At 49.1% G+C, this 21334-nt stretch overlaps 1 protein-coding gene across 4 annotated transcripts; it reads left to right on the top strand.

Moving 5' to 3' along the window:
• The first annotated feature begins 4828 nt into the window (after positions 1-4828).
• RAB3IL1 (RAB3A interacting protein like 1) lies at positions 4829-19854 on the top strand. 4 transcript variants are annotated; one of them, XM_042815022.1, is made up of 12 exons: positions 4873-4915; positions 5514-5583; positions 5812-6076; positions 8063-8297; positions 8645-8740; positions 10145-10222; positions 10742-10957; positions 13860-13988; positions 14102-14214; positions 16707-16806; positions 17355-17421; positions 17834-19854. In XM_042815022.1, exons 3-12 carry the CDS (start codon positions 6063-6065, stop codon positions 17914-17916), a joined length of 1131 nt encoding a protein of 376 aa, XP_042670956.1. In that variant the 5' UTR covers positions 4873-4915; positions 5514-5583; positions 5812-6062; the 3' UTR covers positions 17917-19854. The 4 variants fall into 4 exon arrangements, with proteins under 4 accessions (XP_042670957.1, XP_042670956.1, XP_042670955.1 ...); XM_042815021.1 differs by having other exon boundaries at positions 5714-6076; XM_042815024.1 differs by lacking the exon at positions 4873-4915 and adding an exon at positions 5222-5348.
• Positions 19855-21334: the final 1480 nt, after the last annotated feature.

Below are 21334 nucleotides of genomic sequence, written 5' to 3'. Positions count from 1 at the left end.
ACAATCTTCCGGGAGCCCCAGGAGATTAAACAGAGCTGGAATTTTGCACAAGTGCTATAACATGTGTCCCTATATGGGGCTCGTGCAGCCCCCTCTTCCCCAGGTGCTCCTGGATCGTTGGGTTTGTGAAACACCTGGCCCATGCTCTCAGCAGAGGTTTCTCTGTAATTCACTGCCCTTCTCTCTGCCTCTGCTGAGGGACTGATCCACTGCAGGGACAGAATCTGGCACTTGCTTAATGCTTCATGCAGCAGACGATTGCCCAGCCATCCAGTTTGCCAAGATCTCTCTGCCATGACTCTATATCGCCAATCTAATTTAATATCCTAATTGAATATAACATGCAAAGTTATTTAGTATACATTTGAGTCTCGTATCTAGAGCATTTATAAGAACATTAAAGAGAAATGGCCCCAACACGAAGCCCTGGGGAGCCGCACTAGATACTGACACTAACCTGGTGCAACTCTGTTTTTTGTGACCCTCTGATCCTGAGCCATCAGCCAATTGTTCAACCACCGTATTATATTTTTGTCTAGTTGTATGCTGAGCATTTCATCCAGAAGTACTGAAAGCTTTGTTTTTCAGCTGGGACCTCTACAGATTCCCAAGACCATAGAAAAATAATTGAGAGGTCTCGTGACAGCAGCCAGCTCTAGATGAAGATCCCTGCTCAGCTAAGCCAAACTTCTGCTCCACCTGCATCATGTTTTCATATTGATTGTTCCTGTGCTTTTAAGAGATGGCACTTAAGTGCCATGGGGGACCGGCCCTGATGGACCCCAATACCTTCAGAAGCAGTTTCCCAGAGAACCTAGCTAAGCTGGTTACTTGAGCTGCCTGGAGCCTGCGCTTCCACCTTCTTTCTGCTCGTTGCTTTTGGAATTTGTTGCCCTAGGTAATAGCATCTACACACTGCACATCCATATTTCCTGTCAGCTTTTGCTGACCTGCTGTAGTATTCAGTGTTCTGGAGATAAGGAGCTGCCCTGAGCTGTATCAGCAGCAGGGATTCATTTGCCCAATGGCAGGTTTCTCCATTATGGGAGGCTGAGCCTACCCAAGAGCAGGGGGCTGTTTTGCTGCTTCTGTGAAACAGTTGCAGCCTGCCAGCTGTCTAATATGGACTTCCTAGTGCAGCTCTGGAAATTGCTGTCAACAGTGGGTAGATGATAGTTGAAAGCGTGGGACTCAGTGCAAGTATCTGAGGCTTTAGTTCCTGTGTAGGCTGTGGTGTGTTCAGTTATATCTAGCCCTGATTGCTTTTCAGCAATAGTGAAAACAATTTTTACTCCTGCCTGGCACCAAAACTATGGAGATCATCTGATTTCTTCTGCTCTCTGAGCAGAAGCTGTCCTGTATTGGATCACATAATATGCAGAAGGACATGGGCTCACATCTGGTGGAGGTAAGGTGCCACAACCCGCCATGTGTTTGGGAGGGCTGCCACCCTACACACCAGGAGAATATGCAGGGTGTGGGGATGGAGCCGGAGCACTCAGTCTAGCCAGGGCTCTTCCTGCATGAACACCCTGTGTCCATGGGTGCATTGCAGCTCCTTAGCCCTGGAACCAGGGATGACTTTTTGGGGGCAGAAAGGAGGGCTGGGCAGAAGAGAAGAGGCAGCATGATGCTTCTGCTGTGTGAGATACAGACCTGGCAGGAGAAGCACAGGCATGGGGAGGACCATGGGGAGAAATTCATGGTGTGGAGCAAAATAGATAGAGCTCTTATCAGTGGCCAGATGCTGGTAAGTAAGGTATCACTGGCCTAACCATGGCAAACCCAACTGACTGACTGATGCAGTATATAGCTTTGCACCTAGCCTATCTGTGAGTGTCATGAGCAGCGTTCACCAGGACCTAAAAGGCCCAGCTACCCTGCCCTTCTGAAGCCTTATCCTTGGCCAGCAAGGAGGTAGCGTGACCGTGGTGTGGTGTTACCCCAGTGCGAGCAGCATCTATCTGAGACAGGAGGTGAGGTACCTTGGTTTTGCAGAGGCTCTGGGCCAATGTCATTCCAGAAAGTTGCATTGTGCTGCTGTCTTAGCTGCTTTGTTGTAGGGCTGAGCTTGCTGCAAGGTCCCTGAAATATTGCTGCTGGGTTGCAGCTGCTCCCAAAGGACTTCTAGGGAGAGAAGGCAAGAATCATAGGACTGTGGTCCCAACAGTGTCCCTGAATGATTCTGGATGATGAAAATGCCTCCAAATACCCAAAGAGTTCTGTGTATGGGGGAAGATCTGGGAGAGTACAGAGGTGGGCTCTCTCTGGAGGCAGTACTGTCCACACGAGGGACCAGGGTCTGGGGAGGACATACGTGTTTGAGATACTACTTTGCAGAGACATCTAGAGAGAAGGGATTAATAGAGAGGCAGACAGAGACAGTTCTAGAGAGCAAGGGGATTCTCTCGAGAGATTTTCTGGAGCTGTGGGGATTTTCTGTAGCCCTGGGGACTCTAACATGGAATAGTAAAATCTCCAGCATGCAGCTCTTGATGGAGGGATATGCTGGTATCCAAGGGACTCCGCTGCCCTCCTCTGAGAGCAGTACATCCAGCTCAGTTACCATTAGGACAACATCAAATATTTGTGGCATGTAGTATGAAAGTAAATAACAGAGGGACTACCAGTGTGGCAGCAATACTTGGATCATTTTTTGCATTCCCTGTGGCCTCAGTTCTTCCAGGCCTCAAGCAAAATTGCCAGTCTGAAAGCAGCAGAGGAGGAGCAAGGATGCACTGATGTCCATTCTCAGTCTCGCTGCCTTGCCAGTGCCCTTGCAGGCCCTGGAATCCTTCCCATTTTCTCCATTTTGCAGATGTGCAGATTGGGTTACTGCAACGGGAAATGAATCCCTCCCCCCGCAATGACTGAAATTCATTTGCTGCAGCTGCCTCTGGTAAAGGGACAGAGCCCTCCCTGCAGTCTGCCAGAGAACAAGTGCTTTTCTCAGGAAACCAAGAGGGCCAAAGCTCAGTGAAACCCCTCTTCTGCTGTTTGCTTTCAGTGCCAAGATAGATGCTGATGGGGTTTTCTTTCAAACTAACACTCTTCCTTGGAATCTGATGTAGAAAAAAGAAAAATAATAATAAAAATGAAACTATCTGAGGAAGTACTGTTTTCACAGACAAGACTGACTGATGTTTGAGCTTGCCGTGAGCCTTTGAGAGGATGCAGTGACCATCAGTGCTTTTGTGAATGCCCTCAGGCCTCTTCCCTTTACACTGCAGGACTCATAAGGACTCATAGGGACCCATGGAACTCAGAGCACGCTAAGGGTGCTCAGTGTGTGTTAATTTCTTTCTTTGTGGACCATGTGCTGTTTGGACAGTCCTCCTTTCATTCCAGGTTTCCCAGCTGCTCTTCTTTCTCTTGTCCCCATGTCTCTTTCTCTGGGTTCAGGCTGAGCTCTTCCAAAAAAATGCAGCTGTCAGCAGGAGAGCAGCAGCTGAGATCTGACAGGGGTCAGCAGCGCTTCCAGTGCCACAGCAGGACTGTGCCAGGCTGCATCTGCCTGAGCAACACAGCACTGCTAGCCCCATAAGCAAGCCCCGCTGCTCTTCTGTCTCTGCTTTTTCACTCTCCTCTTTCACCCGGTTACCCTGGGAAATGGGCAGCAGTTTGTTTGGTGCTGAAGGCAGATCTCATCCATGAAATTGGAGATCTTAGCCCCAGAGATCCCAGAGGAGCCTTGCTGGAGCCTTCCTCGCCAGTTGAGAAAACATGCTGCATGGCTGGCTGAGGTCGGCTGGAGGGAGGGAGCGAGTGGGCGGATGGATCCTGGAGTGTTACACTCTTGTTTTTGTTCTCATTTTCATGGCAATAACATCCGCTCTGAGTTTGCTGGGTCAGGGTTCTACTCCTGCTTTTCAGCATCTAAGATAACACCTATTCCTCTTGACCTTCACAGAATGTCTTTTTTTTTTTTCTTTTTCTTTTTTTTCTTTCCCCCACTCTTGTATTCGCTGCCTGGTCCAGCTTAATGTTTGCTGGTGAATTCCCCCATGGGTTTCCAGAGCTCGGCAGTTTCAGCATCCTCCCAGCCCGGGATTCCTTGGTTCGTAATCTTAACAGCTGCAAGGCTCATCATTCCTGGAAGCAGTGCTGTAGCTTGCTGGCCCACCAGTGAGTGTGACTGCGAGGTTTGGCTCTTGTGACTGCCTCCCACCCTAGAACCTCTCCATCAGACAGACTGGCTGGAGCCTTTTGCTGCCTTTTGGACTCTGGAAGCAATTCTGCCTTTCTAACCCTAGGACCCTCCATCTCTGCCAGCCAGGCCTTGGAAGTTAATCATTACCACTGAGTAGTTGTGTGCTGCCTGCAGAGCTGCAGATCTCCCCTTCCTCACAAAAAGTTCCCTGCAGATAACAAACGTTACAGCCACAGACCTGCCTTCTCAGACCCTTTGCTCTGGGACCTCAGAGCACAAGCTGCCTTCTGTAGTCACCTTGGATCCTAGTGACCAGTGGGACAGGGCTGTAATAACGTCGTATAATGGAATGGCCTCAAGCTGCGCCGGGGGAGTCCAGGTTGAATATTGGGAACATTTATTGAGAGAAAGAGAAGCGATGCAGAGGCGCAGGCTGCCCAGGGAGCGGTGCAGTCACCATCCCTGGAGTTGTTCAAGGTCAGGGCAGATGCGGTGCTCAGAGACAGAGCAGCCTCACCCCGAGCCCGCGCTCATCCCACCGCCCCCCCCACGAGCACGGCGCACGCGCGCACGCGCGCACGCGCTCACGCGCGCACGCCCTCCCGCGGGGCCGCGCTGCAGTCACGTGGCGCCTCGCGCTGCCCCCTCCCCTCGGGGCGGCCCCGCGGAGCCGGGCGGGCTGCGGGAATGGCGGCGGCGGCGGGCGCTCCTCCTCTGTCCCCTCCGCCGCCGTGAGGCGCCGGCGGCAAGCAGTTTGAGGCGGAGGTAGGTGTGCGGGCGGCGGGGCTCGGGCGGGTGTCGTTGCGGGGCCGCCCGGGCGGAGGTGCGCCGCGTCCGTGCGGGCTGCCGGGTGCCACGCAGCGCTGTCAGCCGGCGCTCCCGGCGCGGGACGCGCGGCAGCCCGCAGGCAGCGGCCGTGCACAGATCCTCAGGAAACCGCGGGGTCGGCTTGGCAGGAAGCTGGAAAACTGCCGACCTTGCACTTTTTTTTTTGTTTGGCTTTTTCTGCGGAATCCAACTCGGGAAGGTTTGTGCTGTGCTCGGCTTTTTTTTTTTTTTTTTTTTTTTTTTTCTTGCTGCGCTGGGCTTTTTCGGTTCTCCTCTAGTTTTCCTCACGTTTGCCGTTTTCGTGCGTCCGGGGGACCGGTAGGATACGGCCCGGCTTCCGAGGAGCGCAACCCATGGGATTCGGGCGCAGGTGCGCCGCTCCCTCGGGTGCTGTCGGCTGTCGGGGCGCGGCGGGACAGCGGCGGCAGCGGCCGGCACCGGTCTGCCTGCGGGACCGCCGTGCCTTCCGGCCTTCCTGTCCTCTTCCCGGTGGCAGCAGCACAGCAGCACAGCAGCACACCTCTCTCCTGCACAGATAACGTTCCTCCGAGAGCTCGAGTCACGAGACAACGGTTCATATCTCTTTTTTTCCCCTCCTATTCCATGTGAGTAGCTGGACTCTTAGCAGCTAAGCGGGTTGCGGTGTCCCTTTCCCTCGCTTTCTTTTGCAGCTGTTTGGTTCTGATTTGGGTTTTCTCCTCCTGCTCTGTTTCTTGTCCCCTTCCGGCCGTACAGCGGGTGGTCCTGCTGGGGCCCTCCTAGTGAGCTTCCCGGGTAATGCAGGAGTCCCCGAACGATGCGCTCGCTGCAGTTTGCCCCTCTGATCTCCGCAGGAGGGGCTCCCACGGTGCCGTTCGAGATACGGCTTAACTATTGAACGAACGCTTCTGTTTGGAATGCTCTCCCTGCTTCGTGGCAGATCCATTGCAGAGAACCACCCCTGATTTCGTGTGGCGAGGATGAATTGGTTTCATCAAGTCTCCACCTTCCCGTGATGGGCTTCATTCCTTTCCATTGGGTTGCTGCTTTGCTCGATACCTCCCCTTCCTGAGTGAAGCCTTGGAGAGCTCCTCGTTCCGTACCAATGTCGCTCTTTAGGTAAGTGATGCGATAGATCATCTTGACCTTTCTCTGATTGCCCGCACGTGTCCAAAGAGCAGCCTGACTACAGCGAGTGCTGTGCTGCCTGAACTCCGCACGGTGTGCGCCATGCATGCTCTCTCTTGCACCTAAAAGAGTAGAGGCATGGGAGTTCCCATTGGTCATGAGCAGCTCACTCAGATCTATGCATCCACATGCATATATGGTGCTTTTATCAGCAGCTCCAGTGTGCTGAGTAGCTTCAGATGAATTATCTTTGCGTAGCAGTGCTCTCTGTCCCTTTCCCTCCCCAAGGTGCTCCTTTCTGTTATTTCTTATACTTCCAAATGTCATTTATCACCAGAACGAGCTCCTTATAGATCTTCCCAGTAAAACCAGGTCAAGTCAACAGTTCTTCTGAATCCTTTCCTACCTTCCAGCACTGCTGATGCTCTCTCGCTTGTTCTTGCTGTACAAAAAGGTCAGCAAAATCTATGACGCGGACTGCATGTTGCCAGTTCTGTCCAGTTTGCGTGGCATGGCATCATGGATGGTCCTGTGCCCTTACTCATCCAAGAGGTCAAAGAGATTTCCCTCTCTGTGCTTTCACACCACTCTCTGTGGTACCTGTGCTTCTTTGCAGGAGAAGACAGCAGGCAGACCACACGTTCTGCCACGTGGACAGGCATTCAGGCATATGTTTTCCTCTTGTAACACCCCAGCAGCTGCAAAACCTACCCAGCCTCTTCTTGGCCTGCGGGGTTGAAGTCTGGATCTGCAGTGAAGAGGGTCAGGGTCTTTGTATTGCTGTGGAATGTGGAAGCTGTACTGTTTTTTTCCTTGTTCCTCCTGTGGTTTGGGGAGCAGTGTCCCTGAACTTAGGCCTATGGAGTGTTTGCTGGAATACTAAGTAAGCCAGCTATGGTCTGTTTTTCTCTGAAAATGCTCAAGAACGGCACTCTTGGAGTAGCTGTGTTTAGTTGTCCTGCTTTGTCCTGAGTCAAATGTCTGAGATATGCTTTTTGGGAAGGGTAAAACTAGGAGGTGTTATAACTTTGCCTATTAATGTTTTGTGTGTAAAGAATCGTCTAACTGTGAGGCAGTACTTAGCTGTTGAGAAACCAGCCCTTCTTACCAGGAGTGCAGTCTGTACTTGGTGTGATTATTGAAGATCCCAGCATAGCAAAGATTTCCTCCCAGCTCATTACTTTGGACCACTGTCTCCTCTCTGTTGCTGTTCTGAAAGGATTTTATGTCAAAAGCGCTAAGTAATCCAGTAGGGAATATATCTGCATGCATATCTGGGCTCTTTTAAGAAGAAAGAGAAGAGAAAAGACCAAGTTCTGAATTTTGTATGTCTGATCTGCCTTCAGTGTTTGCTTAGGGTCTGCCTGAGCTGTGAGGGACTTCAGAGCTGAAACTCACAAATGGATGTTCACCATCTTCATTTGTTCTGATGTATGCATGCTCACACCCAGAGCAAATAAATTTGACAGATATCCTTCCTGAGCTTGGCTTGTATTTAAGAGAGGGCAGTACGAGGTATCTGGCGAACGGCTTGTTTAACCATGCTCATAAAAATGTTTGTGCACAAGCAGCTTATTCCAGTTAAATTTCTCAGCTCTTTCAGTCTTTATTTGAAGGACTGGTTGTGAGAAGATGGTTTGTGTAGGACTTATCTCCCTAGAAATTCTGCTGAGGGCAGACAGGCCCAGGCTGTGGGCAGAGGAGCTGGTGCTGCTCCGGGACACAAAGCAGGTCCTCTAAGCCCAGTTTCTTTGTATGCCATCACCCTCCCTGCTTTGCTCCTGTGCTCTTGGGAGCCTGGAGGTACAGCACAGCTCACTACTGAATGTCCTGTTCAGTGCAATACTGCTCAGCCTCCCTGAAACGTTGGGAGAACCCAGCCTGGCTTGCCTTGCTGTTGCCTCTGAGGCTGTTTCTCAGCCTGGCAGGTTTGCTGATCACTCCCACATAACTTTTCACTGTGCCGATTCCCTACAGCCAGACCCGTTTTGAGGAAGACAGCCAGGAGCAACCAGCTGTGGGATACTGGAAACCACTAATGCCGTCCAAAGGCAGCAAGAAGGAGCCAGAGACTGGATGCCAGAATGCAGGCAGCGGGGATGACAGCCAGTCCACTGAGCAGCGCAACGTCTCGCGTCTCCGCAGCTCTTCAGTGGAGATCCGGGAAAAGGGCTCTGAGTTTCTGAAGGAAGAGCTGCACAAAGCACAAAAGGTAAAGCCCAGAGCCTGTGAGAAGGGCTGAGCTTGGAGGCACTGAGGGACATAGTCTATAGCAGTCACAAGCATAGGTTGGTTGTTAGGCTAATTGATCTTAGCGGTCTTTGCAGCCTTGATGATTCTATAATATGGAGGCTAATGATAAGCGAGCAATTCCAGTGTGAAAAGCCTGCTACAGCTTGTGAAGGGATGCTTCTGGTGGCGTGGAGTGCTGTGTCAAGAGTCTGGGATTCATGCAGGGGTAGGGAGGAAAGGGAGTGATTAGTAGGTAAGGCCAGGCAGGTGTCAGCACTGCTGGGGCCTGCTGGTAGCTCATGCATCCCTATACAATTTCCTCAACAGGAGCTGAAGCTGAAGGACAAAGAATGTGAGAGACTGTCAAAAGTCAGAGAGCAACTGGAGCAGGAACTAGAAGAGTTAACAGCTAGCCTGTTTGAGGTACCACCCTCTTCCTTTTCCCATCATTTCTTAAGCTAAGCTTGCTTCCAATTCCTTTGAGGTAGGCTTTCTCTGAACTTCCAGCCATGTTTGTGTTACCTCCCACAGCTTCCTTAGTCCCTGTTGTTCGTGCACATTTGGAATGCTGCACAGTGCTGCAAGCAGACCCTCCCATGGGCTGGTGCTTGCTTCTGGGGAGGATTTGCATACGCTCCTTTCCCCTCCTAGCAGCTGTGGGGTGACATAAAGAGCACAGCAGGTTCCGTGGTTGCAAAGCTAAGTGAAACCAGACATGGGGATGCCCGGAGCTGGAGGTGAGCATGGCTCCCTGGCCTTCTCCTGTGCCTGCTCTGTAGTCTGAACAGCATTTGCTGTGGTTTTTTGTTTGTTTATTTTGGTTTAATTTTTCGGTTCTTAATTTGATTCTTGTCAAGCTCTAGCCTGATGAGATCCCGTGATCCCATTTACCAACAGCTTTAATCTGTAGAACTGACTGGACAGTGAGGAAAGCCAGAACTCAGCTGTACCTGTGAAACACAGGCTGTTCCTGAGTGTAAGGTGAACTCAGAGAAGTTCAGCTGAGGGCTTTCTCCTTCACTGGTGGCCTTGGGCAGAGTGCTTCGAGGCAGTGCTGTGGGGTGGTCTCACTGGGAGTGATACCACCTACCTCCCCCTTCCTGTGAGATGTGCTTCTAAGTTTAGTCCCCACCTGAGCTACTGCTCCTGCTGCTGTGCTGCAGCTGTGCTCAGAGCAGTGAGGGCTGGCTGCTCCGTGGAGGTGGTAGGAACAGAGTGCAGTAACAATTCAGGCAAGTGCAGCAGGGCAGTGACTGAATGAGGAACCAGAATGTGGATCAGTGAGTCTGGATGAGAATCTGTGCCAGAGACAGCGATCAAGGTCAGAAACAGTCCAGAAATGAACTAGCAAGTCTGCAGTGGTGATACACATCTGAAGTCATGCCAGGAAGCTAAGCCATTTGAATCAGTCGCAGAAGTATTGGACTACACAATTATGATCTAGCATGGGTGGGTGCCAGCATTAAAACCTTGGCTGTAAAGCGTATCCCAAGGGCTAGAGGGGCAGGCCCTTTCTTCTGGCTTTTTTTTGCAGCACCTCTTTTGATTGGAGAAGATAACCTTGGACTCAGCAGATAAACTTACATTTATCCAGCTGTGCTCCTGGGAAGGGGATGCACTCCAGGCTGACACTGAGAGGCCTTTTCTGGGAAATTCTCGGGGGCAAAGCTCTTCATATCTGTTAGAGTAAAATAATTGGATGTGGCAGTGATGTCTGTCCTCCTGCTTGCTTGCACAGAGCATGAGACATGGCAGAGCTTTGGCCGGCCCCAAGTGACTGTATGAGATGGGGCTGCCACAGGCAGACTAAAACTCTTTCTGGTCCAGGAGGCACACAAGATGGTGAGAGAAGCAAACACAAAACAAGCGGCGTCAGAGAAGCAGCTGAAGGAGGCATGGGGAAAGGTGAGAACTGCGCTCTCTGTGACTTGATCTCTTTGCAGGGTTGGTGCAGTCCTGGCCCATTGTAGCCATGGCAGGTTGGTTGGCTAGAGGAGGGTGAAGTGCCTGCTCCCTCTCCAGCAGATTCTGCTGATCACCTCCTCCTCTTAGAAAAAAGGGTGTGAGAAGAACCACGTGGAAGCAGTGTGCTGTTTAATTGTTGTGGCTGTGTGGAAAGAGCTGATGAGGGTGCATCACAGGGCTGCTGTATTGGTTCCATCTTGGAAAGTGAAATTACTTCTGGGTTGGTGTGTCTAAAAAGAGCCTGGGGCAAGATAGACTGAGGAGCAGCAGGATAGATTCCCAGTTAGTTCTTGTTTTCCTCTTTAAAATTTTGGCTGACAGTGGGCATTTGAGAGAACGAGGAGAAGGCTTCATGAGCAGGCTTGTAGCTGTTTCCCTGTGGCCTTCCAGTGTTGGGTGCAGTACAGCAAGTTCAGCAGATGCTGAAGGTGCTGTTGACTCTTGCCTTGTCTCTCTCAGATCGACATGCTGCAGGCAGAGGTAACAGCTCTGAAGACGCTTGTGATCACATCCACACCTTCCTCTCCAAACTGGGAGCTACACCCTCAGCTCCAGAGCCCTTCTAAAGCCGTTTTCAGGAAAGGCCATGGGCGAAACAAGAGCACCAGCAGTGCAATTGTCACAGCCGTCAGCCAGAATGCAACTCCAGCACCAGTCAGTCGTGAGTGCAAAGAGGTGGGTGAGGGGCATTCATGCACCAGCCTTGGAGACATTGCTGTTGCTGTACTTGAGAAGTTTTGCTTGGCTTCTGACTGAGGGAAACAATCTGTGCAGTAGTCTGGCTTGTTCCTAAACTGTGCTGAGGCAAACTCTAGAGGGTTTCTATTTGTGGAGATTTCCACTTCTGGGAATAAAGTTCAAAGCTGCATTAGGACAATGCTAGAGGAAGGAGCTGAGGGACCGCTGGAGGGCATGGACAGACCCAGGAGTTAGCAGTGCTGAGAATGGATGTGTTGGGAGTTGCTGAGTGGAAGCCAGTTCTGATGCATCTTGGCAGTTCAGTCTGCTACCTGTTCTGACGTATTTGCTTTTGTTCTTTTTTCCAACTGGTTTGACTTTCAATGATCAGAGCCTGGGTTTGGGCTCCAAGTCTCCTCCACCATCTTCTATCAACATCTCTTGTTCTCTGGTCTTGGGCATGCCACTGTTCTTCCTCCTCCTGCAGAGTGTTCACCTTTCTCACTGGGAGGAAATGTTCAGATAAGGCTACAAAGAATTTGTGAACGTCTTTCAACCAAACCCTGTTTAATTCCCTCATTCAATAGACCTACACTTGCTGTGACCATGAATGTAATTCTTTTTATTATTTTTTATTTTTTTTCTGCTAGCAGCTTCTGGCTGGGAACTTTCCAATGGCCAGATGTGTGCACAGCTACCCTGAAGAGCAGAAAGGAGACAGGCTGTGGCACTTGATCAGGGAGAATGAAAATGTGGTGAATGTGGTGTAGGAGTATGTTTCCCTGATGACTTTTTTTGGAGCTGTGGCTTCTGTCATAAAGAATTGTTGAGAGCACGTGGAGAGACCTGGTCACTTGGCTTGTGAGAGAATGTGTATGCAGAAGGGCAGCTGGTGAAATTAATACATTCACCTAACAGAAGGACTGTGCTGGCAACACCATTGGTGATTTCAATGGATTTATTTTGCTAACTTCTGTGTAGTGCTGTTGTTGCTACTTTGGATGACTATTGGCTGTAGCTATTGTCTTGAGGGCTGTAGCAATAACACCTTTAACTCTCTTCACAGGCAAGAGGAGCAAAAGCTATGACCAAAAGAAAACCAAAGGAAAAATTAATTCAGTAACTGCAAATCCCTGCTGTACTTGTTTCTCTTGATTAATCAGAGAGCGAACCAGATATGCTGGAAGTTGTAGTCAAATACTTAGTTGGCTAGAAGCTAACTTGAGTGCTAGGAAAAAAATGATTTTAATCTTCTAATGCTCTCTGTGCTCTCCTAATGGTTACCATTCCTGTCAAGTTGTTTACTGGCCCACACGAGAGGTGGTGTGAGGGAACCTGGCATTCAGCTTGGTGCTTTGTGGAAAACATGTCCTATTCTAAATTGTGTCTAGAAGTTGCAGCATTTGTGTTCCATTTAGCACCTCAAACTGAAGTTGAAAGGTGTTGTTTATGGCCCTGTGATGCCTTGAGTTCTTAGTTCGCTGGAAGAGAAGCCTTGAGCCTCTGCCTGTATCTTCTGTATTGTTATGGTTTTTTACCTCCCTTTCTTGCCTGTCACTCTAAACGTCTTCACTGTCTGTCTCTTTTTCTTGCCTCAAAGTCTGGGGTGCCTGCTTTCCTTTCTCTGCTCCTTTGTATCATCCCTGGGAAGGCTATCCACTTCACCTATGAGCCAGGCTGGCAGGCACTGGGGGCAGATGCTTCCTCACCGTTGCAGCAGGTAACTACTGGACGGTATTGGAGAGGGGTGGAACCCATCTGACTCTCACACTTTCAGCCCTTCAGTTCTAGCTTCCTTTTATGCTAACCTCCATTTCTGTTTTGTTTGTTTTCCTGAATTTGTTTTTTCATGTTGTGGCTCTGAAGCTGTCTGCTGGTGCGAGGTGAGCAGTCCCTATAGCATACAGCAAGTGTGCTAGATTTCAGGCCTCCTTCTGTTGCATTCCTTCATGCTTTTTGTATTGTTTGGCATGTTTCTGTAGTTCTGTTTCTCCTTTCAGCATCTTCAGCAGGATTTGCTGGCCTTTTAAACAGCTGCCGTGTCGGCCTGGAGTTTAAATGACTGTTCCAGAGAGTCTCCAGCACTGAAGTATTTCCAGTCAGGCAATGTAGGAGGGATCAACCTTCCTGCTAGTTAAGGGGTTGGGGCAAGCCCTGTCCTTGAGTCCCTGAGTTGTTGAGGAGTGATAATTCTTGCAAGTCCATCTGTAAAAGGCAGTGAGCAAGCATTGTGATCAGGAAAGCTATTCCCACTCTGGGTTTGACGTTCCACTTGTCCCTGCATGCCAGTGTGATTGCCCAGAATTCCCATTACTTCCTCAACTCCCCAGACACCAGAGTTCTGGGTTGGAATGGCCTTTAAAGGCCTGGCATACTCTGTTATTTGGTCACACTGAATGTAGTCCTGCTGATATTAATAGCTTTTTTTTTTTCCTTTTTTTTTCCCCCTCCAATTCATCCTTTTCTATAGCAATCCTTTGTTAAGAAAAGCATTCTGTGTCCTGGGTGTCATTACCACTGTGCTTTGCCATTCAGCTGCTCTCGTTGTTTCTGCCATGGGCACTTGCTCTGTTCAGCAGTTGTGTGGTGGCTTTCCTTCAGCAGTGGCACTGCCCTGTCCTGGACAAAGGTGGGAGAGATGAATCTCTGCAGATTTCTGGCAGAATATGCCCACCTTGGCTGGATGGGTCTGGCACAGAACTGAAAATGGGTGGGAGACAAAAGATCCTTGGAAAGAGCCAGCTTTCCTCAGACACTTCTGTGATATCTGAACCTTTCTAGGTACCAAAGTAGATGTTGTATAGTTAGACTGCCTATGCAGTAACAGTTATCTTCAGACATTGTATCTCTCCCTCTACCTACCTTCTGTTTTCCTTCTTTTCCTGGGCATTTTCTGCAGATTGATTCCATTTTATTTGCCGAGTTCCAGTCCTGGAAGGAATCTCCAACTTTGGATAAATCCTGCTCCTTCCTGGACAGAATTTACCGAGAAGATGTAGGACCTTGTCTGGACTTTACTAAACAGGAGGTGAGTGCTGGCAACTGAGGACAGAAACTGCACAGTCTGGCGACTCCAAAGGTGCACCTATAGAGAGGTGACCTTTGCACATCTGTATCTGCAGTCATTTCTCTTTGCTGCAGCTGTCTGAGCTGGTGCGAGTGGCTGTGGAGCAGAATACACTCACCATTGAGCCTGTTGCTTCCCAGATGCTGCCTGTGGTGAAGGTGTCAGCAGAGGACTCTGGTGGGCCAAAGTAAGGAACCTTTCTTGTTCTTGTCCCCCCTTTTTGCTGCTGTTTTCTATCACTGCCTTATGAAGCTGGCTCAGTCAGGTACCAGGGCTCAGCTGAGTGTATTTCTAGCCCAAGATTAGTGGTAGTTGAGCTTTGCTTTCTGAACTCTTCACCAACTGATGTAATTCTTCTTGGGTATACTGCAGTTGAGTGGTTGGGAGATAATTTAGTAATGTGTTAGTGCCCTCGGTTCAGAAGTTTTATTTGCTTTCTTTTCCTCCTTAAGAGAGAAACTGCTTTAATATTCTCCAAAGGCTTGTGCATAACATAGGGTGCAAGGGTTAAGTCAGAGCTACATTATCTCACATTCTTGTATCTTGTGACCCCTGAGCTCACCTTGCACTGCTAACATTGCTGGTGCTCCAGGTGGGTTTGAGCCTAGGTCAGAAGAATTTGCTCCTTGCTGCATACATATAATCTTCTTCGCTTGATGCTGTGACTGTGTTTGATGTGACAGACAGCCTAGATTGTTTCAGGGAAGAGGAATGCTGGCAGAAGTGGCATCATCTTTCAGAGTACACAGGGGACTTTCAGTTATTGAATTCAGTTTCAGTTGAGGCTCTGTTCCTTAGTTCTTCCCACTTCCCTTCAAGCAGAGCACCTTCCAGGCAATGGTATTCCTGTAATGAATGTTGCTCATGTGCAGGCTTCCTACTCTGCTCTTCTGCATTTTTCTCTCATCACTAGACAAATTGTTCCCCCAGCATGTGTCAGGGCTCTGCCAGGACCAACCCATCCTGTGTGTGTCCTTGCTGGTTCCCTTTTGATTTTTTTTTTCCCTCTTCACAGTGTGTTCCAATCACAGATTGTAAAGTATTTATTAGTAGGTGATCAAAGGTGGCTAATCAGTTAACAAGTTACTAGTTTAGTATGATTTAGCATCTTTGAGGCTAGAGCTGAACTAACCAAACTCTTTAACTCTGTTTAATTTCCACCCAGACCAGGTGTTAAGGAATCTTTCTCTTGGTAATAAATGGATTTGATTTGTTCCCTGGATGAAAAATGCAAGGTTTTGTGGCACCTTTGGTTGTGCTGTGGAGAAGAAAGAAGAAAGTTTGGGTCCCTTTCACCCTATGGTAACAGAGTTCAGTGCAGTGCTTTCAGGAGTCTAGGCAGGCAGCAGCTGAGCTTGATGGCAGTGGAAAGCAAGCACCAAGGCATTCTCAGAAGCTTTTTGGAACATCTGCTCCTTTGTGTGTTGTCATCTTCCACAGCTCTCAGAGTACCTGAGGAATGATGTTCCTCTTCTAGCCATGCAGGCATCAGATCTCTGAGAAGCCGTGGTAATGGCAGTGCAGCAACAAAGTCTGCTTTACTGCTAAGTGATGGTGAAGGCCAGGCTACTGGCTGGTACTGGGAACTGTTCATCTTCACAATAATGGAAGGAAATGGCAAAAAAATAGAGATAAGCTGCACCCTTGCTGATTACATCTTTTCAACATCTTTCTGGGAGCCATGCTGTCTTGAAAAGAGTACTTTTTTTTATTGCTTTGTTTGAAATCTCTACAGTAGTGAGGCTGAACTTTTCCATGCTTGCACAGAAGGAGATTGGCTTGTTCTTAGGGATCTGAAACCATGTCCAAAACCTCCTGAAGTCAGCATAAAGTTATTCCAGATGGCTTTCAAGTCTGAAATAAGGAAGAGGAGCCAAGCTGCACTGCAGCATGTTTTCAGTTCTCCAAATGAGACAGTGGGGTTTGTGCTTGTTGATGGTGAGAAAGCATGACACAAAAGCTTTAAGCCCTATGGAATACCTGTGAGCTTCCACTTGAAGCTCAGAGGAGATTGCATTTCATTTTAAATGTAACTCTTGCCAGGTTTGCAGCTTCCCTTGGGTGTGTTTTCCTGTGATGTGGCAGAGTTGTGCATTTACCAGTGGTGTGGTGTGTGAAGTCCAAGTAGGGACACCACGAGGAACATCTTGTGTGCCATGTTGGAAGGTATTGAAGAAAGGTGACAAGTCTGGATGAAGTTCAGTGTCTTGCCAGCAGGGGGGATGATTATGCTTAAACACAGGAATATCTGTTTTGAAACCAGATCTGGTCCACAGCTGGCATCTGTGTATCCCACCAGGAAAACACCTGGACAGAATTCTCCTTCAGCAAAAACCTTGCGTGGCAAAGATGTGCAGAGCCCAGAGGACATGAGTTATACTCTGCTTTGTCCTCACCTCTTTCTGTGGATCTGCCAAGGGTAATGCCTTGGTTTGCTTGAGCATGGGATAATTCATGGTACCAGATTTTTAGCTTATGGTCTCCTAAATTCACTATTTATGGAATCTTTCTAGGGTTAAAAGGCTGATTATCAACTGCATTTGGTTTGTTTTTCTTAATGCTCACTGACACAGGTCTTACTTCTGAGCTCTGCCTTTCATCTCCTGGGGATCTACGCTGCTGTGCCGTGAGGTTGCTTTATAGCCTGATCTGTTTTCCTTTCTTTCTCTCTGCCTGCAGGAAGTGTGCTCTAAGTGGCCTCCCCAGGACCTGCAAACACCGCATCATGCTGGGGGATTCTGGGAATTACTATTACATTTCACCATCCTGTAGGGCCAGGGTGAGTATCCCACCTTTCCCAGGACTGTTCTAGGCTCTGAGATGGAAGGACTCTTGGGTCAGCGCTCAAACCGACAGAGACCTATGGAGCTTGAGTTTGTTCTCATCATTAGGGTGGCTCTCGTTCAGAGTGGTACAGTGGGGATCTCCAGACCTGTCTCAGGCCCTTGTGCCGTGGTTGTGCTCTTTCAGGCCGTCTGTCTGCTTTGTATTCGCTTCTATGGTCTGATTAATTACAGGAACTTGGTTTGCATTGATCTTTAATTCTCCTCTATAAAACAGTGTGATTTTTTTGCTCTTTAAATGCTGGCTGTTGGGCTTTACCACATTCAGTAGTGACTACTGTCTCACGCTGTGTATGTTGTGGGTAGTGCAGTATTCTGGTATGGTACTGCAGATACCTGGAACTTAGGTTAACAGCTTTCTTCCTATCTCATTGTATCTGGTGATATGTAGAGCCATTTCTCAGATGCTGAGCACCAGGAGTGCTCCAGTTCTGTAGCTGACACCTTTTTTTTTTTTCCTTTTTTTCTTTCCTCTATCCTTCAGATCACAGCGGTGTGCAACTTCTTCACATACATTCGCTATATCCAGCAAGGCCTGGTGAGGCAAGATGGTAAGAGGGGGTAGCAGCTGGGTGCAGTGGGGCCTTTGATGGGCCAGTGGGAAAAATTCTGAGGCCGTACTCAGCATGACAGGAGTGTGGCCAGCTTGGGATACCCTGAACTTGCTGGATCTTTGAAAAATAGTTAAATGGCAAAGAAGAGATGAGAGCAAGAGAAATGGCTTCACCCATTCCTTGCTCAGCAGTTTCTTGGAAGCTGTATCCTGAGGCAGAGCCAGTAAAGGGGTGATCTGCTGGGCCCTCCAGCATATCTGCTTCCCTCAATTTAGGGGTGAGCTTTGTTGGGCTGCACTGAAAGCATAGTGTAACATGAGGTGGGATCTAACTGTGCCTCACTTACTGATTATTTTTTTTTTCCCTGCTTTTTCATTTTTCCTCTGTATTTTTTTTTTCCACTTTGCAGTGGAACTGATGTACTGGGAAGTGATGCGACTCCGGAGGGAGATGTCTCTGGCCAAACTTGGGTTTTATCCCAGTGAGATGTAATCATCAGGAGCAGCCTGAGCTTGGAAGGAAATTGCTCCTGTATGAAGGACTCATCAGTAGTGGTCTGCCAAACAGATGAATGCAGTGCCTCTCCAGCAGTGGCCTTGCTCCCTCCTCTCCCTCCCTATGCCTGATGCTGATCATGGAGCAAAAAGCACAAGTTGTACCTTCAGCTGTCCCATTCCTCCCACTGTGACTGGAATGCAGCTGCCAAGCTACCCTCTGAGAGCTGGGCTGGTCCTGGCTGCTCAGGGATGATTGTCTACAGACTGTCCTTTATGGAGATATGCAGTGTATATCCATTATTTTTAAACCTTTGTTTTTATATACAGTCTGCTTTAGCTTAGTCTGAGGCCAGCCCTGTGCAAAGCAGAAGTCCTGGGCTCCCTTCTTAGTAAGCAAGTCTTTCAGGACAGATGCTGGCAGTCTGTCTGTCCCACTCATTCTTTGGGGTGGAGGGTGCTGAAGCCTGCAAGAGAATCTTTCTTCCAGCTGAGTCACAGGAGGTCTCTGTTTTTAGCTTGGGATTTGGTGCTGGGTGCTTGTAATCCAGCTGGGGGGGAGCAAGTGGGGCTGAGGCCAGAACTGTGCACGTGGGACCTCTGGGAGAAGGAAGCAAGCAAGGAAATTGCATAATTTGCAGCTGGTCACAGCTTGGCTGCACTCAGTGCTGGATATTTTCTCCCAGCCTTGAGAATCTGGTGTTGTGTCATAGGCAGATGCAGACCTTGTTAGCATGTTACCATGTGCACGTTCTTGGTGTGGAAGTCCCTTGTGGTATTCCTAGATACAAACCTCACCCACAAACAAATGCCTTTGTTTTGTTCCTACTCTGAGGGTGAATTTGGGTACTGTTCACACTGTTTAGATGGAAACCGTAGTCCCAGGCTGAGTTCTTTATGTCCAGAAGGAATATGCTCATGTTGGGCACAGCCATGAGGCCGAGAGATTCCCTCTCTGCTCTAACACTAGACTTAGAGATGCATGTCCATTTGGAAAACCCAGTATCCCTCAGGCTGCCATACCCAATGAGGAAACTTGAGGTATTTTTGCACAGATGAGAGGTGTGGCTGTATGCTTCAAAACGTGCTGGGAAGGATATCACTACAGCTTTTGGAAAGTGGAGGCCAGCTGTAGCTCAGACTTGTCTGTACAGAACTGAACTAACAGTGTTGTAGCTGATGTAGCCCTTTCTCAGTTACCACCCACTCCATTAGGTTCCATCCTTGCCACAGCAGGAATTTTCTGCCTTTGCTGTAAGAAAACTGAGCTGCTGTGGTTTTGTCCAGGAGAGGGAAGAACTGAGTCCAGCTCAGACATGGCTGACCTGCAGGCCCCATTTGTTACCACCCGAGTTCTGCTTTTACCCCTACCACTGAGTGCCTCTTGTCACCCTAATTGGATGAGTGCATGCATCAGCTGCTCTTCACTGAAGCAATGTATTTCAAATGTGGAGTGAAAGCCTGGAAAATACATCTTTGGGTAAGAATCTGCATCTGATTTATTGGCACCTGCAGACCTGTGTCAATTAGACATCAGCTTTTGCCATGGAGAAAATAGAAATGTCTTTTTCCCTCAGCTGCAGATTTCAGGTCAGTCCTATCCCTAGCGTTTGTCTCCCCCCGACCTTTTAATCTCTACATGTCATCCTTTGCCATTGGCTGCTACATTGCAGAACAGATGTGGCTACATTATAGCACTGGGGATGGGATGATCTCTGTGTAGGAGGTGGTTTGGGAGATTGTTTCCCCTCGGTGTCAGTTTGTAAAGCACTTGGAGATAAAAGGAGTTGGAGAAATGCGTTGTATGAGGTTGTCTTACATTTAAAACAAAGCATTGAGAACAATTTGAAAATTAATATGAAGTCACTCCGTTAACAACAGGATGGTTGCACCTTTAATGAAGGAAAAATAAACACTTGCTGTTGGCCTCCTCAAAGGTCTGGCTGCAGTTCTAGGTTGGCTGAAGTGTGTGTGTGTGTGTGTGTGTGTGCATGCTCGCTCAGTTGCCAAAAGGAAGGTCAAGTTGGGCTGCAGCAAAATACTCTTCTGAGCCGGCACAGGAATAACTTGTTTTCCCAGTGGACATCTGAGCTTCCGCCCTTCACTGAACTGTGATTGACTCTAATGCTGAGGTGACTGTGTTCTGTGGGGCTTGGGGAGGGCCAAAGGGTAACTTAAGCATCAAATGCAGCTGTGTTCCCACTGGACTCTAGGCTGCCCAGCTGCTGGGATTGATGAGTTCTGTGAAGAGGCTGAGAGAGCTGGGGTCTAGTGTAGAGAAGGCTCTGGGGAGACCTTATAGCAGCCTACCAGTACTAAAAGTGAGCCTACAGGGAAGCTGGGGAGGGAGTCTTTATCAGGGGGTGTAGAAACAGAACCCAGGGGTAACGGCTTTAAAATGAAAGAGGGGAGATTTAGATATTAGGAAGACCTTCAGCGTGAGGATGACGATGAGGCCCTGGCTCAGGCTGTCTGGAGGGTCTCTGTCTATGGAGCTGCTCAAAGCCAGGTTGGGTGGAACCCTGGTCTGGTGGGTGGCAACCAGCTCGTGGTGGAACTGGGTGGGCTGTAATGTCCCTTCCAACTCCAGCCATTATGTGATTCAGTGAAATTACCTAGAAGGAAAAACCACTCAAGACTTTATTTGGAAATGCAAAGCAGCTTCTGCTCTGAACCAGCCTGAGGCCACTGCCCTCTCTTCTGCACCACAGGAAAGAATTCGGGTTCCAACAGAGATGAAGGGCCACCTTTGGCACTGCCTTGAAGGGCAGCAAGAGAGAGGGGAAAGAAAAAGAGGTGCAGTCAGAGCAGAAAACAGCATTTGGCCTCGTGATGGTGGTTCTCGTGGGATTCTGTCCCTGTTGCCCTGTGTTCTCCCTGTTCGGCACCACCAGAGGGCACAGGCAGACCGGGCACGGCTGTCCCCCCATCCATTCCGTCCTTCACCTCGCGTTCAAGGTTACTCCAGGTTTGCAGAGGGCTGTAAATCAGGCTGTCCATACACAGCGGGTCAGGCCGTCCCCTGAACGCAGCGAGATGAATGTTTCTGGGAACCAACAAAGGAAGCATTTCAGGTGCATGCAAGTGAAGGGGGGGAGGTGTGCGGATGGCCTCTGAACTGCCCCCAAACTCTGCTATTCCAAAGCTTTCATGATCACTAACAACCCTCCCTTAATTACAAATAGATCAGAACCTTCGGCCGTGGGAAAATTCCAGTCGTTTGGGAAGTTTTGGGAACGCGGCCCTGCCAGGAAGAAGTCAATATCCTGGCACAGCTGTAAAGCTGCACATGACACTGAGGCGCAGACTGGGCAGCTATGCCAAGCCAGCACAGTCCTTACAGGAGCAGTCCCTGTGGTGCCACTGGTGCTGGAAGCCAAGAGGTCAGGTCTGCTGTTTATCATGTCGATATTTCC

This window comes from Centrocercus urophasianus, unplaced genomic scaffold, assembly GCF_019232065.1.
Source record: "Centrocercus urophasianus isolate 14NV4802_14NV808 unplaced genomic scaffold, USGS_Curo_1.0 seq_14, whole genome shotgun sequence".
Classification (NCBI taxonomy): Eukaryota; Metazoa; Chordata; class Aves; order Galliformes; family Phasianidae; genus Centrocercus; species Centrocercus urophasianus.
This window is presented reverse-complemented; position numbering and strand designations above follow the sequence as displayed.

Excerpts from the sequence above, each read along its gene's own strand:
- RAB3IL1 (XM_042815023.1), top strand. Across the intron at positions 10,958-13,859 it reads TCAGTCGTGAGTGCAAAGAG|ATTGATTCCATTTTATTTGC; the intron begins GTGGGTGAGGGG and ends CATTTTCTGCAG. Across the intron at positions 17,422-17,833 it reads AGGCCTGGTGAGGCAAGATG|TGGAACTGATGTACTGGGAA; the intron begins GTAAGAGGGGGT and ends TCCACTTTGCAG.